This window comes from Perna viridis, chromosome 12 (genome assembly GCF_037379345.1).
Source record: "Perna viridis isolate PV_CMFRI_1.1 ecotype Kerala chromosome 12, ASM3737934v1, whole genome shotgun sequence".
Lineage (NCBI taxonomy): Eukaryota > Metazoa > Mollusca > Bivalvia > Mytilida > Mytilidae > Perna > Perna viridis.
In genome coordinates this window covers 18,415,252-18,435,814 of record NC_142456.1, presented here as the reverse complement: position 1 = coordinate 18,435,814, position 20,563 = coordinate 18,415,252, and the positions used below count along the sequence as shown (strand labels likewise).

The 20,563-nt window shown below is 32.7% G+C and overlaps 1 protein-coding gene across 5 annotated transcripts in view; it reads left to right on the top strand.

The window, feature by feature from the left end:
* The window catches only part of LOC148601542 (uncharacterized), a 137,142-nt gene that overhangs the window by 14,820 nt on the left and 101,759 nt on the right, over positions 1–20,563 (top strand). For all 5 annotated transcript variants that reach the window (XM_088555503.1, XM_088555502.1, XM_088555500.1 and 2 more), the window contains exon 4: positions 11,228–11,330. In XM_088555503.1, coding sequence (XP_088411629.1) covers positions 11,228–11,330 — 103 coding nt within the window. The remainder of the gene's footprint in view (positions 1–11,227; positions 11,331–20,563) is intronic.

Genomic DNA, 20,563 nt, shown 5'->3' with positions numbered 1-20,563 from the left:
TATTTCCCTGCTTGTGGTGTATGTACATAGTAGTACATTGTATACAGAATATAAGCAGTTATGAAGTCAGATAAAGTTTCTGATTAATCTATGTATAGATCTAAAAAAAAAAAAAATTGAAGAAAAGTAGTGTAACATAAATCTAGTCAAACATTAACAAAAGTTAATACTGTTATCAGAAAAGAAATTTTTATAGCATGTAAGTTTTTGCTCCTTTTAGCAATGTTTGAGTACTTGCACAGTTTGATAAAGTAGTTAACGATTCTATGATTGTCAGAAAACATAAAGGAAGCTAAAGCTTTCTAGTATTGATTCTGTAGATATCAGTTAGCAACACAATCCGTTTATAGAAAACTTGATAGATCTGTTCTTAGAATATCATTGGCCATTATTGTTCAGTAGAAAACCTTCAAGTTATCCCATCGACTTGGTAGATAGCTATTATTGCAGGTTTCTATTAGAAAGTGACTGGATATTGCTAGTATGTTATTCCATAACATAATTGTAGAGTCATTTTATACTGTCTGGGTCATTGAAACATGCTTTTCTTTAGACTTCAGTACATTGATTGATATTATGGCTATTTACTGAGAAGTTTTATGTCTTGGGAGATGACATTTATTCTGAAAAGGTGTAAAAAGTCGACATACCAGGGTTTGGAATTAGCAGTAGTCCTCTCCCAAATAGCCCTTAAATTGCCAATGGTCTACTAAAATGTTTAATGTAATTGTAAAGAACTATACATTTTGGCAACAAAAATTTTAAGCTAAGGGTTACTCAACTAAAATTTTATATTAAAACTCTGCATACTGTTGGTAGTATGTTACCTTTTGTGATAGTGTTCCACAATAGAAATGTAAAAAAGAAATTTTCTTACTGATATAATTAATTTTTTTTACTAAATCTTGAATAAAATATACAAATAATCTCTAATTTGTTTATTGGTTAAAGCATAGTCATGTACAATTTACAGAGAATACAATATTTGTGTAATCCAATACTTACACATGGACATTTTACATATATTGACATATAAGACTACTTATTTATCATTGTCAGATAGTATCTCTTAACATGTTAAGTAAATATATTACAGCACACCCATTATATGGAAAAATATAAATCTTATTAGCTCACCTGGCCAAAGGCCACGTGAGCTATTGCCATCACTTGGCGTCTGTCGTCATGGTCATTGTCCTTCATTGTCGTTAACAATTATACAAAACTCTTCTCCTCTGAAACTACTTGAATAATTAGAACCAAACTTGGTATGAATGATCCTTGGGGTATCCTGCATAGAACTGATGTGGGGATTTTTGATTCGTCAAAAAACATGGCAGCCACTACTAAAAATAGAACATAGGGGTCAGATAGTAGTTTTTCGCATATATATCCTAAACTGTTAGGTTTAGCTGAATTCTGGTATGGGGTTGAAGTGTTCAGCATGATGAGATCTATCTCTGGTTCTATTCTGTTAAGCCATGTTCGAGTTATTGCCCTTTTTCAACGATTTTTGCTATTTTTAATGTTATTTCTTTCCAAAATCTTCTTTTCTGACACTATTTGACCAATTGAAACCAAACTTTGTATGAATGTTCCTTGGGGTGTCCTGCATAGAACTGATGTGGGGATTTTTGATTTGTCAAAAAATATGGCCACTGTTACTAAAATAGAACATAGGGGTCAGACAGTAGTTTTTCACATATATCTCCTAAACCGTTAGGTTTAGCTGAATTCTGTAATGAGTTACAGTGTTCAGCATGATGAGGTCTATCTCTGGTCAAATTTTGGTTTTAATTTGCTAAGCCATGTTGGAGTTATTGCCCTTTTTCAACAATTTTTGCTATTTTTAATGTTATTTCTTTCCAAAATCTTCTCCTCTGACACTACTTGACCAATTAAAACCAAACTTAGTATGAATGTTCCTTGGGGTATACTGCATAGAACTGATGTGGGGATTTTTGATTCGTCAAAAAGCATGGCCGTCATTACTAAAAATAGAACATAAGGGTCAGATAGTAGTTTTTCACATATATCTCCTAAACAGTCAAAATTGTTGGACAACTTCTTGTTTAATTTATTGCCTTTGAAAGACAAAATTCAAGAAGCTGAGCCTCTTTTTATATATTTCCAAACAATAGCAAAATGATGACCTAACCATAAAAAATATTTTTTAATAAATATCAACATTTGTAATTGACTGGCAAAAGTTAAATATTTAAAATAAACTGTTTCTCTGCATGTGAGAGATTCCTTTAGATACAAACAAATGTTCTTTAATTCCTGTGATTTGGTTGTATTTATGAGACAGTACACTGTCACCAATAAAGATTCCTTCGATTTTTTATCAAATAGTGTGAAAGATTATTCCCTTAGTGAGTTCTATAATTGACATGCATTTTCCACTTTATCTTGACATGATTTACAAAATCTTACACTGGCTGATATTATTGGTTTGCAATACCTATTAGTTTCAATGGCTAGGCTGTGTACACTAAGCCTTAATTTTCTTAAATTTGAGCGTAAATATTAATGTTAAGTATTAAGTATTTTTGTAGGTCAAAATTCAGTACAATTTTGCTGCAAAATCTCAGTTTTCCTGATTCATTATTTCTTATATGAGTTAATTGACTCATAAGTTTACATGAATAATACTCATTTATTTCTTTATTAAATTGAACATGTCAGTTAAATGAAGTTTTTAGTTGTTCTACTGATTTCTCCAATGAAGTGCAGTTTTCAGATTTTAATTTTTTAATCTTCCTGAAATGCAGATCTTAACAAATCATATACATATTCTGTAGATGATTCTGTTATCATTATTTGTTTATAATGTTTAAGTATAAGCTTAAAAGCCTTGAAACATAATGGTTCTAGTCCTAATTCTGTGTGAAATGCTGGATTAAAAGTCTTGAAACATTATGGTTCTAGTCTTAATTCTATGTGAATTGCTAGATTAAAAGCCTTGAAACATAATGGTTCTAGTCCTAATTCTATGTGAATTGCTAGATTAAAAGCCTTGAAACATACTGGTTCTAGTCCTAATTCTGTGTGAATTGCTAGATTAAAAGCCTTGAAACATACTGGTTCTAGTCCTAATTCTGTGTGAATTGCTAGATTAAAAGCCTTGAAACATACTGGTTCTAGTCCTAATTCTGTGTGAATTGCTAGATTAAAAGCCTTGAAACATACTGGTTCTAGTCCTAATTCTGTGTGAATTGCTAGATTAAAAAGCCTTGAAACATTATGGTTCTAGTCCTAATTCTGTGTGAATTGCTAGATTAAAAGCCTTGAAACATTATGGTTCTAGTCCTAATTCTGTGTGAATTGCTAGATTAAAAGCCTTGAAACATTATGGTTCTAGTCCTAATTCTGTGTGAATTGCTAGATTAAAAGCCTTGAAACATTATGGTTCTAGTCCTAATTCTGTGTGAATTGCTAGATTAAAAGCCTTGAAACATAATGGTTCTAGTCCTAATTTTGTGTGAATTGCTAGATTAAAAGCCTTGAAACATAATGGTTCTAGTCCTAATTCTGTGTGAATTGGTAGGTTAAAAGCTTTGAAACATAATGGTTCTAGTCCTAATTCTGTGTGAATTGGTAGGTTAAAAGCCTTGAAACATACTGGTTTTAGTCCTAATTTTGTGTGAGTTGCTAGATTAAAAGCCTTGAAACATAATAGTTCTAGTCCTAATTCTGTGTGAATTGCTAGATTGGATGACTTGCTGTGCATACCTTAAATTTGTCTTATAATCAAATTTTGTGTTTTTTTTTCAAAAATAAAATTATGTATATTTTCCAAGTTTATGTTATGATCCAGGAACCACGTTAGGATAGGAGCTATCTTAGACTGAATAAAGAAGTATGCTTTTTTTTTTATCTTTCCTGGAACTTTTGGTTTCTATGTGGTAATAATAAGCTTAAATACAGTATACTTTTTCAAACTTCAACGGAATGTGGATCATAATAAACAAATCAAGTTAGATTATTGTTATTACTACAAAATGTACTTTTATACAAGAGTTCTTTTATCATTGCTAATTTCTTTTAGTTAAAGCTGTTCTAAACTCTCTCAAAATTTCATACATAAACACACAGTTTGTACAGTTCCATAAAAATTGAGATTTTCCCCAATCCTTCCTCAACTGAAGTTTTGACCAATCAGATTGCTTGAAATTGAAGACTTGATGGAAACTCAATGATTTGATGAAAATCTCAATTTGAAATTTTTTTTTATGAAACCAGGCCCATGTGTGGATCCAAGGAGATGCTCAGGGTTTATGTCCCCTCTAAAATTAGGAAAAAATTCTCCTTTCATGAAATGTTAATTGTTTCTAGAGAAGGAAAGGACACTTACCCTACGGGTGCACCTGGTCCATGCTCCCAGTTTTTAGTGGAGTCCAAGTTGCTCGTTTGATTTTGTTACTTTGTATTTATGATTTTATTTACTTCGTGTTCTTTGTTGTGTATGTCTGTTTTTTCCATGTCTGATCTTTGTCCTTGGATTACATTCTACTGATTTCCGCTGGAACCTTGGTTCCCTTGATTACTCTTTCACAAACACTACCCTAAAAATACTTTAGCTTCCCTTTTAATTTTTTTAGATCTGAAATCCTTGATCTGCTTCTAATATATATGGTACACTTTGACACACATGTTCCTTGAGGGGATTTTTTTATTAGTATTCCTTGATTGGAAACAGTTTTTTTTGGGATGATGGGTGGGAAAGGATAAATTATGAGATAGGATTGAGTGTGATTAAATTCTGTAAGTAATGCTTGTAAATTAGAACTCAAAATCATTATAGGCAAGTTTAATTTGATAGACCAAAGCTGTCAGTAGCCTATTTAATGAGATTTTGAAATCTTTCTGCACTGTAATATAACCAAGTTTATTTTAGTGCCATGATCAGTCTATCAGAAATCTGTTAAGAACTGATGATAGAGCTGTTCTTTGAGCACTATTATTCTGAAGAAAGCCCTAAAATTATGCTATAGACTTCCTACAAAGTAATTATCTGGGACTTCCATTAACTAGAAATAGGAACTGTTACCATAAAGGTATTTTACAACTAAGCTATTCTGTACAGTCTAAAAGTTATGGTTCAATGGATTCTGTAATTTTTTTTGGTGCTTAGTGAAACCTTTTTAATAGAATTTTCTATACTAAGAAGCTTGCTTTCATTATATTGAATATGTACATAGAGTTTTAGTATAGTGGGATTATTTACTGTACACATGCTTGCTGATTTTGTACCTGTGCAATTACGTGTACTTGTAATAAAACCAGTTTTGTTTTAGAATTCGGCAGTAGGATGAGAAGTAATGCCCGTGTTCACCAAATAGAAAGCATACAGGACTCTATACTATACTATACTAGTACTATATTTGGGTTATTAAGGGAGGTATAAAAATTTTGGGACTTGGAGGCAAAAAGGTATTTGAATTTTTTTTGCAGTTCTAATTTTGGTGGATGTTTTGTGGTACACTACCTTTATAAGCCATGTGTAAATATTTTGCGGAATTTATTTTGGCGTTTTTATCCAGGTGGTTGAAATGTGCCAAAATTAGCACCTTGCAAAAATAGCTGGCTATACAGTTCTAAGATCGTATTTGGTCAATTGACGAATTGTTAAATGATTTCTTGTTTATTATTATGACAACTTATTAACATTTTAAGATGTAGTAATAAACTATATATCATCTGAACAATTGGTTACAGACAATACACATGACAAACATTATATGAGCAACTCAATCAGATTTTTTTTCACTAAAAAAAAGAAAATATTTACCAGACTAGTGCTCCTAATCCACACTCCCTTTTTAACTTTAAGTTGAGTCCAAATTGCTCATTTATTCTTTAGATTCTGCATGTATTCTGTCTATTTGTGTTAACTTATTTATGGCGTTTATGTGTGTGACGTTGACCCTTATTGGGCCTTACTAAAAAAACTTTTATACTCTGTTCCTTTTGATAAGTGATCATGCTGTCTGTCTGTCTGTCTGTCGAGCTAATTTGCAACCCCTTCCTAACCAATGAATGGAATTTAATGGAACTTTCACAAATCCTTTACCTTGAAATGCCATTGTGCACTTTTTGTTTTTCCATCTGAATGACGTTTGGGTTTCCAATATGGTTTCTAAGGAGGGGAGTGCGTGGTATCAACAAGTTAGCTTTGCTCACAATTATTCTAGTTCCTAATCTATGGTGTCCTCACTTTATTTAGCTTTAAAGTATATGTATGATGTATCTACAAAACAGTAAAGGAAATTGATCTATAGTAAACCTTGATATGAAACATGACATTAAATAAACATGCTTCAATACATTTTACTCCAGTAAGCCTCTAATATTTTATCATCAATATATCTGCCAGTAATGATCAGACATGAAATCTTTTCAGCTCACAGTGTAATAAACCTATGGACAAAACCAGTAGTATTGATTGATCATTACCAACATATTGGGCTATTTCCTGAGTAGTTAATTATAGTCTTATATTGATAACACTCAGGGGAACTCAAGCATTCGAGCATATGGTTATAATATAATAGAAAAGAAAGGAAAATGACTGTTGATGACTGTTTAATGTTTTGCAAGCATATGTTTTTCTTATTAGAGAAAAGCATGGAAAATGACTGTTGTTCTAGCATAAGATGACTGTTCAATGTTTTGCAAGCATATGGTTATCATATTAGAGAAAAGCAAGGAAAATGACTGTTGTTCTAGCACTAGGTGACTGCCTTACGTTTTCTAAGCATATGGTAATAGTATATGGGAAAGCAATAAATTTTTAATATAGCCCAAAGAAAGATGACTGTTGTTCAACCGTATGGTTATATTTTAAGGGAAAGCAAGGAAAATGACTGTTGATCAGGCACTAAATGGCTGTTGTATAAACATGTGATTATTATACAAGAGAAAAGCAAAGGAAATATCTAACTGTTGCTCAAGTATATGGTTATCCTAAAAAAGTAATGGAAATGGTAGGAGAACAAGCATCAGGTGACTGTTTTTTTTCAAGCATAATGTTATCCTATAAGTAGAAAGCAAGGTACATGACTGGAGCCCAATCATTAGTTGACTGTTTATAGAACAGCCTATAGTGTAATAAACCTATAGGATGAATTAGTAATATTGATGGATCATTTATCACCAGCATATTGGACTGTTTCCTGAGTTGTTAATTACAGTTTTATATCTAAAACACTCAGGGGAGAAATATTGTAACTCTACCTTTTCCAAGCATTTGGTTATAGTTTAAGGGAAGGGCAAGGAAATGACTGTTGCTTAAGCACATGATCACATGGTAGTCCTGTAAGATGAAAGCAAGGGGAATAATTGGACCCCAAACATTGAGTGACTATTGTTCAAGCATATGGTTACTTTATTAAGGAAAAAGCAGGTGCAAGGGAAATGGCTTCAGCTAAAGCATTAAAACATATGGTTACAGTATAAGGTAGGGCATGGGAAATGACTGTTATTCAAGCATTATATGATTTTTGTTCAAGCATATGTTTATACTGAATGGAAAGGCAAGGAAAATAATTGTAGGTCAAAGGTGAAAAGTCTTTAAAGTAAATGGTAGTTTGTTTAATACTGCATAGTAGAAAAGTCAAAATTTAAAGTTTGTTTAATACTGCATAGTAGAAAAGTCAAAATTTAATGGCATTTTTATCTATTTTACAAGTTAACTAAATTATACAAAGCTATTACGAATGTGACCTTCTTCAATAACTTTCAAGGGTTCAATTCACTTCAAAGGTGGACATTCATGGTCTTTTAGCTAACCTGGCCCAATTGGCCATGTGAGCTATGATACTATGGACCAATTACAACCAAACTTGGTATGAATGTTCCTTAGGGTATTCTGCATAGAATTGATTTAAGGATTTTGATCCGTCAACAAACATGGCCCCTTTTACTTAAAAGAGAACATTAGACAGGCAGTAGTATTTTTTTTATATATCTCCAAAACCATTAGGTTAAGCCAAATTCTGACAGACACAAAAATTTTAAGCATGATAAGATTTTAAGCAGTAATCAAACTTTGGTGAAAATCTGTTTAGTCATGTAGAAGTAATTGACCTTTTTGAACATTTTTCAGCTATTTTTAATGATATTTCTTTGAAAACTTGTCTCCTGGCACTAATAGACCAATTTGTACTACTACCATTACTAAAAATAGAACATATCACTCAGGTAAAAGTTTTTAGGCATTTATTTCCAAAATCATAAGGTTAAGGCACATCCTAACATTTGGTAAAGGTGTTCAGCATGTTGAAATCAACCTCATTATGCTATTTTTAATGGTTTTCTTAAAAAAAATTCTCCTCAGAAACTACTGGATAGATATAATTGTTCGTCAGGTATAAACGTTAATGTTTTTTTATCCAAGAAATAAAAGGCTGCCTTTACAATAATAGAATGTTGCTTATCGAGCTAGGTGAGCAATTCCGGGTCTTTAGAGCCTCTAGTTCCAAGTTTCAAGATAAACTGAAATTCCTCAATTATGTGTCAGTGGAGGGGGTTGAAGTTATAGGACTGACATCAATTAAATTTTAAAGGTCAAAAGTCCTGGATCTTGGATCCACACATGGAAGTGAGCTCCTGACCTTAAACCTTTGACATTTATTTCTTTTATTTAAACCTTCCTCCAAACTTTAACCTCCTATTAGATCATTAAATCATAGCTGATAATCAATAGAGGCATACAATTTTATGGTTGTAATCTTTTTTTCACAGTATAAACATACTGAAAAGACATTAATTTCTCTTAAGCCCACAAGTATACTGTTGACATCCTTCAACAAAATAGTCTATCTTCACTCAGAATGATGAGTCCAAACAAAAAAAATGTTTGTTAAATGTATTTATGTAGGTTAAGGATTATCATAGATTTAAATCAAAGGACGTAAATGAAATAAACATTTGTTATAATGAAAACCTACATTTTCTTAGACAGGCCTTTTTATGAGTAGATAGGGGAACAGCTAACAAATATATTTTTAACTTACGCCTAATGAAGATGTTCAATATTGGTTTTCTCCAGTGCTGATAAGATAATTGAGGGGTTTTCTGTGGAATAAGGAGGTTCTGTAATATGATGGAATATCAACTTACAGTGGCCGTGGCATTAGGTGTCAGGACAATAATTTCTACAGGTCTACTGGTTCAGCACCTTAATCAAAGACTTCTACCGGTTCAGCACCCTAATGAAAGACTTCTACTGGTTCAGTGCCCTAATCAAAGACTTAGTTTAAACATATTTTTTAAACAATAGGTACAATATGCACATACACATGTAGCAGTTATCTTAATATTTGTTAATGAATAGGATTTGGTAACAAGCTCCATTGGGCTTTTTTCAAAACCATCTTGTAAGGGTACAACAATGATAAAAAGTATCACTAATATAGACCCTTTAAAATCGAATCGAAAATGTGTCTAAAACAGACATTTTCAGAATGCACTTAATGTTTGTTTTTATGCAGTTTGAGAGAGTAATCACAGGAAATATGATTCTAGTGGAAATCAAATGAAAGTAATCCAGGGACAAAGACCAAACATGGAAAACAGACATACACAACAAAGAACATTAAGTAACTAAAATAATACATACAAAGTAACATAAGCAAATGAGCAACTTAAGACTCCATTAAAAACTTGGAGCATGGACCAGATGCATCGGTAGAGTAAGTGTCCTCTGCTTTTCTAGAAACACCCGCCGAGTTGCTCATAAAAAGTCAAGTCCAGGGTAGACAGAAGAGGAAAGGACCTGTGCAAACCAAACACTCCAAAACTGAACAAAATCTCTTGTTTCTTAAGGATTTTGGTTTAAGCAGGTTACATTGTATTACTCCCATAAAATAAAGATAGATAAGTTAATAAAGATGAACTCCATTTTTTTTCCATGTCAGAACATTTCCCTTGTGCCATATTAATGTGATATATTGGAACTTTATGGTAATATAAATGAAAAACTAATGTTGGGACTTTATTGCTGATGCTGTGCTGATTACCAGGAATATTCTGTATCTTCTAAATGTTTGGCAACAGAGTTACTTTTGATAGTGTTATTAACATTCTGTATCTTGATCTCGAAAAAACAAAAAAAATGGGTATTGATAAAACAGAGAGTGATTTTCTTAGATTAGTAAGATGCGAGTGAGATTCGGTAATCTACAGATTACAACAGTATTATTCTATTGATATTGTTTTTGTTTCAGGAATTTGAGGTTTATCAGAGTTTGAATAAACAACATCATAGGATCATTAAACTTTGAAAAATATATGTTTATTCATTGATGTTGTGTGAAATTACCAGATCAACCAACTCTGCTTTGCTGATTAATTTGTTGATGTTCATGATATCATGATCAAGTTTCCCAGCTGATCTACTTCTACCAATTTACTTGATGGGTAATGCTACTGATTAATTGGTTGGCAAGGGTCTTGCTGGTACTTGATGGTCAACTCTTTTTGATCTATGTTAGTGAGTGCCCTTACCTATCAGCTTGGCAAGTGTTGATGGCAGATATATTCCAGATGTGTTTCCAAGGCCCGGGTTTCATCAAGAATCTCAAACTGAGATTTTCCTCAAATCCTTCCTCAACTCAAATTTTGACCAATCAAATCACTGGAAATTGAAGATTTGAGGAAAAACTCAATTTCAGATTTATGAAACCCGGGCCAGTTGTTACTACTCTGTTTTGGATGAGGTAATATCCTTCTTCTTGTTTGCCATGACACTTGAATGCCAATCTCCTCAACAAATCTGGTCGTCTTCTGTAGGTCTTCCACAGGTCCATACAGTTCCTCTGTAATGGGGGTTGGTTTATCCCATATCTTCTCTCTCTGTGCCTGGTGTAACTTGCACATAACATCCTGGTCTCTTCTATTGGTCAAATTTGTTCTCATCTTGAATTGGATTAAACACCTGCTACAAGTTGTTAAACTACAGACAAACTTGTCTATATGACCTTAGTGTATACAGAAATAACCTGTCTTAAAAGACTATGCTTAATATGTTTCTATGTAGTGTAGTCTATGAAAAATTAATCTGTACACGAAGACTGTTTACATACATAATTTTACACTTGCTTGCTGGGTCATTTTATACTGCTTTAACTATGAAATCAAACAATCTTGACCATTGAAGTTTTTGAATGTTGTGACAAGAGCAATATACATATGAATCATAATTTACATGTATTTTTTTCAGACAAAGAAAGACACCTTGGTTGTGGTCATCAAGTGGTATTTTAGATCCTCAGAGGTCCCCCACAGTGTGTACCAGCATCTTGTCCATGATAGACATAGTGAAAGTATGTAGTATTTGATATATTTTTACCATTTAGACCCTCTTGAAAGTTTGGCATAACGTTACTTATTTTATCCTCAGAGATGATAATGTTTTAGAAATTAGATGCTGTTAAAAAAAAGATACTTGTGACTTGAAAATTCTTTTCTCCCATTCAAGGCCAGTGATTAAAAATACATGTGACTTTTTAACCACACTGGGTAGTGATTAAATTTCTGCAAAAGTTTTCCGGCAGTTTTACATTTCCAAGTTTTGTACAGATTTCATTGGAGAAACAGATTCTCCAATTCTCTTGGGATAACAATATTTCTCCACTCTCGATAGTTAAATTTTAGATTCATAACTCTAGATGAAGCTAGTGGGTTGAAATCTTTAATTTAATTATCTTGAGTGGAAAAATCTTGTAATCCTCTTGAGACTGAAGGAGATTCTATATTTACATGCTTGCCTTAAAGGCCAGTGGTTGAAATTCATGGGTCTCTTTTCTGGTTTTGCCTGAAAAAATTGCCCTGTTTCCTGGGTGCATGTTTTAACCTAGCAAACATGGTACCCCAACATCCAGAATGTTAATACAGACTAAAGCTACAGTACCTAAACCGATTCGTGGAACAAAAATTGCGATCGATCAGTTTCCGGTCAGTCATGGATGCGTCAAACCGATCCATTAAACTGGTGATCGCATCATGTGACCACAGATCGGTCAATATATAAGGTTTTTATTGTTTTCTTTGTCAAGTTAACACATATTTATATAGTGTAATATATTTAAACAGTAATTTAAGCGTTTATTTTACATTTTATTATTTATTTTAAACAGATCTAATGTCATTTTACATAACAAAATTGCGTTCAGATCAGTCACTGGTCATCGGTAATCGATCCGTCAGCGATCAATCAGTCAACGGTCATCGATCCGTCAAATTGTTGCGCAGATCGGTTCAAGGACTGTAACAATACAGCACTCTTTGTAAAACCCCCTGAACTTGTACTGTTTCCATTGTACAGTGAAACCTTATGAAACCAAACCCCTTATCAGACCCATTGAAAATTCCATTTGACCAACAGGTTAGATATCTAAAGAATTTTGTCTGAACGGAATTACAACTGAAGGACCTCTCTTAATTGTGCAAAGAATAATGGTCTCAAATCTGTTGTAGTCTTCTGGTCAGACATTTTGAATATCTTGTCTGACCGAACAAATTTTTGGCACATTTTGATTTGTCTGCCTTATGGACTCTAAAATTGGTTTCAGTTTACCAAGGTTCTAAGTATACTTAAAATTGAAATAAAAGGATTTTAAAAAGTGTCTGGTTTAGATAGGTTTTTGCATTATTCAGGGTTTGGTTAAGTCAGGTATCTCTGTAATATATTAAACCATATACAATGATGAAGTTCAATAGGTAGTCTTCCCTTTATTAATTTAAATGACAATCATTTCATATGCATATTAATCAGTGTCTGAAAGTTAGAAAAGTTAAATGCCCTCCTCAATTTTCAAATTACTTTCCAAAGGCAGTTCATCAGATTGTCACTAAATCAGGCAAAGACCAACTCTATCCCTTGGACGTCATCATCATATGTACTACAAGAAGAACTCATCTACACCCTCACTTCTGGTTGGATATCATAAATTGATAAATAATAAGTGGTGGATTACATATGTTGTAACTCATCCAGGTGAAACATTCTATCAATTTTCAATGTAACTTTCTGAAGATCAGTTATCATATATTTCCCTTTGATAGGTTACTGCATCTTGTGATAGTCTCAAGATCTTCCTGGTCTCATGCTCCTACTTAAATTGTTTTTATTTGCAAAAAAAAAAATAGAACTACAGGATTTTTATTTTTTAAAAATTACCAGATTTTTAATGTATCATGTTCTTGACCTGTGAAGTTCCCTTCTGGGCTTTCCTTGCTTTATATCTAACTGGTCAGTACATGTTTCTTCTGGACTCCTATTACAGCAAATTACTATAAATTACAGAAACTGTATGTATTTGATCTGTATCTTCAATGCTGATATGTGTTTTACAGAAAATGTATTACAGATCTAGTTTATTATAGGCTGTATGTTTTTTGCAAAGATTTCTTGAACAAGATAGAGTCAAATTAAGTGAGATGGAATATGTTGTCTTGATAAAGTTTTTTGCTTTTCATCATGTACAAAAAGCGACATTAACCTCTCTTTTAAGTCTTGCCTTCTTACCCTGCCTGATGCAGATAGATGCATAGGCAGAGCTGATAGATTGATGACATCACAATGTGAGAATACATAGTTTTTTTCTGGGGTCAAAAGGACACGGAAACAATTCTGGAATGACTAGGAGCAAAATGACAAGTATGAATTCATGTAATGTCATATCCTCTGAAATGACATGTGTACTGAACATAAGTCCACATTCAATATTTACTCTATTTTATCCTAACATTTCTGCATTTTGAGTCTAGCCATGAGCAGCTGTATGAAGTTTGGCTTACTTATCAAAAAGAGATACTTCAATTTGATTAAAATCTAAGCACAGCAAATTATTTGCCAGCGTATTTTCTATGATTGATTATAACTTAGGGTTTGTTAACAGTCTGTGTTCTCAATTACTGGGAGAAAACTGTTTGTTATTTGTATATGTTGTACACTAGCCAATTCAATACAGAATGAAGACTACTTTTGTGGAATTGTTTAGGTTTAAATGTTATTCTTTGTAAAATTGAAGCATAAATCAGCTAACATTGATGGTATTATTGAGTTGCTTCAGATGATTGACGTCTATTGTCGATTGTTCTGAGAACAAATTCTTCATAGTGATGAAATCCATTACTCTGCTTTTTGCCTATTGATGAGATTTGCCTTTGATTGGTTAAAGGAAAGAATTTTGAACTAAAGTGGTGGTGAAAATTGCCTTTAGTTGACTAAAGGGTAAATATTTTTTTGTGTGTGTTAATTAGGAATTGACAAAAAAGGAATTAAGAAAATTCTTTGATTTTAAATAGATCTTGTTCGTCTACTGGATTATTTTAGTTCTTCAAAGTTGATGAGATTTTTTTTTAATACTCATTTAACAGTATTTAGCCAGGAAAGTGTATTTGTTACATCATGAATGTGCTGATTTGACAGACTGTTGTAAATGAGATAGTGAACTTTAACCAACAATTTTTAATTGACAATAGAGTAAAAATATACTTTTTTTTGCTCGTTGCTTTGAGGTCACAAGTACTGTGTTTTATTCCTGTGTAATAGGAAGACTCTATTTATATTCAATCAGTGTTTTTGATTAAAGAATATGCATAGATATTTCATGTAATAAGGACATTATTCTAAAATTGTCGTTAATTGTTTTTGATTGAAGAATTGTTTTCTATGTATATTTGAACTATTTTGACTAGAAAGATAACCTTAATAGAAAAAAAAAATACTGTGCAGCTTCCTAGAATTCACTCTTTGTTTGGTGAAAAGGAAGGAAAATGATTGTCTCAATTTGACGACTTCCAAAAAGCTCTTTGCTCCGGAAAGAACTGGTGTACTTACACAGTTAATACTACAAATATTAAAAAGACGCTATTGTATTGTGTTGTACTATTATAACGTCATCTTGAGAAGAGAAGGAAATACAAAATTGACTTGTTGGTGTGTTTAACCTGTGGTGTATTATCTTGGGTAAGTTGTATGGTTATTATAAGCATTGTCTTCCGTCACCATGAAGTACGTTGAGTAGCTCTCTTAGCTTGTTATCATACACTGCAAATTATAATAATGAATACTTACTATTTTTGTCCACATTAGAACAAGTTGGGTAAATGGTGAATACCCATTTAATGCTACAGTAGTTTTTATATATTCATAAAAGAGATGCATTTTATATAGGCAAAATATTTTCACATGAATTTGTCATGATTTTCACCTGATTAAAGCAAGTTAACATCATGTGAATCTAGCCTTCACATGAAATTCACAAGACATTTTCATATAGTGTTTTGGCCTAATGGTCTTATTTGTATAAGGGTAATTATGGGAACTTCGATTCTAGCAGAAATCAAAAGAAAGTAATCCAGGGACAAAGAGTAGACATGGAAAACAGACACACGCAACAAAAAACATAAAATAACTAAAATAATGCAAGCAAAGTAACAAAAGTAAGTGAGCAACTTGGACTCCACTAAAAACTGGGAGCATGGACCAGGTGCACCGTTAGGGTAAGTGTTCTTTGCTTTTCTAGAAACACCTACCAAGTTGCTCATAAAAAAGTCAAGTCTGGGGTGGAACATGTAAACATTAATTTTTTGCAGTTGACAGAAAATCGTGAAAAACAGTACCGGCAAATTTGATTTGAAACACTTCATGAATATCATTTTTTGAAACTGCAGAAGTTGATACCTCATGATATGTCACTTGACAGAGTCTGTGAAAATTAGTAACCCTGAAAATTAAAACATTAATACATTAACAGTTTGTTAGTCCTTCCTAAGTTCTTCCATATGAGTGTGTAGCATTAGTAGATTTTGTAACAGATTTTTGTACATGTATTCAGGTTACAACATTGTTCATTTTTGTTCAAACCCAGTCATTAGGAGCCTCACGGGTAATCAGATTAATATATACAATACACATGCTTATCAACTGTTTAGTTACACCTCTGTTATCAATGCATAACAGCAGCAGGTTCAATATCAAAAGATAATTGATGATTTCAAGGTGTACAGCAGGTAGATTTCCTTACAGGTGATTTAGAACTCAGTTTGTGCATGTTCCCTGCTTGTTTCCTGTTTCCGTTGGCTGCCAAGTAACAAACTTGAAAATATGATTTCTACAGTTTCCAATTATATAACGAGAATGAATGTAGTGCAGCTCAAGACCTATGGCTGTTTGGTCTCCCCAATTTCACAGAGGGCACAGGTGTATTGTTTTCTTGTTAGATCTCTAATCCAACTTATTTTTGTTTTATATTTATATACATTTTCGCATGTCTGGAAATTAATTCAGTTCTGTTGCTCATTTTCTCAGCCTACCTTCTGTCTTAACATCATTTCTGCAGATGAAGGGATTTATATGATGCGTTTACTTTCACCATTTTTTCTCACAAAATTAGCAACGAAAAAATTGCTTGTAGGGTTACATATAGAGAATACATTTTTGAGAAGATTTTGGATGTGAAACTGAAAAGCAGCAATATTGAAATAACATGTAAATCGCAAAAAGGAGTAACCATGACGATAAATTGGTGAATAGAAATTTGCATGAAGAGTCATGGCTTACTACCGAATATGACATAGGTGGAATACTTTGAAATGTCAAATATACCACTGCAAGAGGAGATCGACTGTAATGTAGGTTGCTGCTTATGAGCAACACACAAGATGCATTCATAATTAGTAATGTATTCATACATTACAGTCATATGGCCATATCTAAAAATAAATGTCTAGTATTATACCATTCAGCTAGAAAATCTCTAGCCACAAAATCATTCAGTGGTAATAAAGTTATAAAAATAGATAACATTACCAGTCAGTACATAAAGCACCAACAGTTGGGTAAATAACTGCAGGTGTTTTTTCAGGTAAATTATCTTTCTTGGTCAGAATGTGCATGTCACCTGTTCTTGTAAGTAGGCAATCGTGACTGTTGTCAAATGATATTTTCAGTGATTTTGAAGCAGGAGATAAAATTATTCAAATTAACTTTCAAGAGTTGACAGTCATGGATATTTTCAAGTTATAAATCAAACCTAAAGACCTCAATAAAGTGGCAGTGAAAAGGATTGAAAGTCCTGGACCTAGAAATGAAGGGCTTCCTCGACACATTTACACATGGGATCTGAATGAAGTTGCAAAAGGTGAAATGTTTTTGATGTGTCTTTTGCTCAGTCCTACTTTTTCATCACAATTTCTCTCACACCACCGAACCGCATTATAATACAAATAAACATTGATGAAGTTGTTTCTATCAAGCTTAAAAATGGAGATGTAGTAGATATCATCCAATTCAGTTACCTTGGCAGCCAAGTCAACATCACCTGTGACCCTGAAAATGATATCTAAGTCAGAATTGTCAAAGCTAGACCTGCCATCAGTCTATAAAAAAGTATGGATTACCAGAGAGATCACTAGAAACGCCAACATAAAATTTCCAATTACAAAGTTAAGGCTGGCTTATTTTATGGATCCTAAGCTCGGAGAACAATAGTTGTGACCGACAAAACCATCCAAGCCTTCATTATAGATGCCTTTGTAGAATACTGAAGATCTATTGGCCAAACCACATAAGTAACCAGGATATCTGGAAACTTACACACCAGCTACCTCCTCCAGTGCAAGTAAAGAAAAGGAAGGTGACCTTGATCTGTCACCAACTTTAATAGGAAGAAGACAGGTAACAAAATAAGACAACACTTCAGTGGAATCATCGGGAAAGAGAGAAAGAGGACATATCCTAGAAACACCTGGAGAAGATCAGTTGAAATGAAAGCAGCTGGATACAGTTGAAACACCTTGGGTCAGCACACCCAAAACCAAGTGAGATTGAGGAAGATTGTCAGTTGCTTATATGTAGTCAAAGGGTAAACAAAGCATAAGTTAAGACAAAGACTAATGAGAATTTCACTTAAATTGGTAATTCAGTAAAGATTCAATATTTATCCAGGAAATTTTTATCCTTCTAATTATGTGGGAATTATTGGTTTTTAATGTACAGGACTTGTTGTAAATTCAGTGCTGTTATCTTAAACTAGTTATGTTTGTGTTTTAGGTTAATAGTATTAGGCAGATGGCATACAAGCTAAATGGTACCACTTTCATATGCTCAGTGTTGATTTATAATTGCTACAATGGAAAAAAAAATACATGATGGAATTTATTTCATTTTGGTTGTAGTAGATTAAACTAGTGATAAAGAGATCACCTAGCAGGTGGCAAAGAGGTATCACTGGATGTTACTGCATGTGTTTATGTAATATGTTTATTAGTGATTGATGGGGAAAAGAAAGAATGGTGTTGTAGAATTCTGTATATTACTTGCTATTTTAGTTTCTAGAGCTTGTAATGAAGACAATTGTGTGCTAGGTAGATCACTGTAATCTCGTGTACCTGCAATAGAGTTATCAAGGTTTGAAAATAAAATATGGTTTCCGCAGAAAGTTTCATTCCCACAATCAATGTCTATTTTCCTCCAGAAAATCATGTTTTTTGCTTGCTAATTAGAATGTAGGTCATTATAAATTGAACTTTCCATCACCAAAATTTCACTTGCTCCTTGTGACGGTAAATGGAAATCATAGCAATGTTGAAGGGAGAAAGGTTACATCATTTACCCCCTCCATTTTTGTTGAAAAATATTGTAAATTTTGGGCAAATAAAAGTGCAAATGAGCAAATGATAGTTTTGGCTTCCGTCTCCCCTTTTACAAATTTACGGATCTGTCCAGCCTAGAAAACTGTGATGTTTCAAGTGCAGATAGGTTATGACTATCCTGTATTAACTGTTTTCTATGATTTGGTTGTTTCGTCTAGTTCTTGGACAGCTAGATATTCGTGATACCTTACCATGGACGTGTGATATGAACAAAGTGGTTGTTGTATGATTGTGTATCATTTCCTATAAAACCTGAAAAGTAATGTTTTGGATGAAAGATGTTCCCTCCACATCATTAGTGACATCATAAATGGCCAATGTTCTCTCCACATCATTAGTGATGTCATAAATGGCCGATGGCTAGAATTTCTGCATTGGCAGTTGCCAAATGTCAAGTGGCTAATTTATTCCAAATTTAAGAATCATAGAAAAGAAGATTTCATAACTTTTGAGACCTGGAATTTCTCATAAATTTATAGGTTTAAAACACATATAAAAAATGCAAATCCATATCATTATCAGATTTTTTAAAAAAATTATACTGTAACATTTGAACTTAATCTGTTTTTACAAGAAATTGTCACTATATATACACTTCAGGAAAGAAAAAAATCAGAAAATTACAATTCAGTGTTATTTTTAGATTATTCCAGATACTGCAACTATTTGAAATAAATCTGCTTTTAATGTGAAATTGTCACTTACTCTGCATTTGAGGAAAGACAAATCAGAAAGTCAATTTGCATTTAATTTGAAATTTATTTGTATTCAGGAAGTATTAGTTAGCCTGAAGATGCTTTTTAATTTGCATTTAGAGTGGAATGCTATGTTCAACTATCAATATTTTAGAATTTTTATTGATAAAAATTGCTATTCAACAACTTTTCATATTGATAAGAGGACTATTGTAAATGGTAAATATTCGTGTCAACGATTTTGATTAATGATCTCTGAAGGGTTTTATTTTATCTGTCCTCTACAGTACAATTAATCTGACTGGAATGAATCGGAAACACAAAAAAAAATTTTCCGTTTAAAATTTGACACTTAGTTATCAGTGACAATAGGAACTAATACAAATAGAAACGAAAAGAGTTTGGAAAATTTCTATTGAAAATTCATACAGTGGATTGAGTTAATTTAGACAACAAGACACTCTCATCCAACGGAATACGATCGATTGATAGTTCCGATATTGTTCAATTCCATGCGGAAATGAAATGAATATTCTATGATGGTATTCAGCTGTATCAATTTTAGCGGCAGATTACTTTCAATGATGGTTTTCGGCTGCATTACAGTTAGCAGCAGATTATAAAGCATTGATCCAGAAAGTAAAATATTTGTATCGAAGCGCCGCGAGTATAGATTGAGTTAGAAGAGTTAATCAAGAGTAAAAAAAGGCGACTGGATGAAAAGTGGCAGGTTAAGCCTGGTTATTAGGGTAGTAACAAAGGATAATTTGTTTTCCTGCATCAAGGAATGATATTTCCATACAGGCATGGGGGGCATCATTGATTAAAGGAAATTCAAAAACTCTCATTAATTTATTTTAAATGTTTTAAATTATGGACTTTCTTCTTATCCATGATGTTATTGGTCTATTACTTTTAATTAAAATACTACAGTTTTACAAAATTTTGATTATAATAAATAAATTCAATATTACATGCTAAGATTAAATATTCCTTCTGTTCTGACAAAGATGGATCACTAGTTCTTCTGAGATAGTCCATTTGTCAAGACATTAACAAATCTGTACAGTGAAACTGTCTAAACCAAACCCTGAATACTCCATAAACCTGCCTAAACCAAACCCTGAATAATCTAAAAACCTGTCTGAACCCTGAATTACCCCAAAACCTGCCTAAACCTAATCCTGAATAATTTAAAA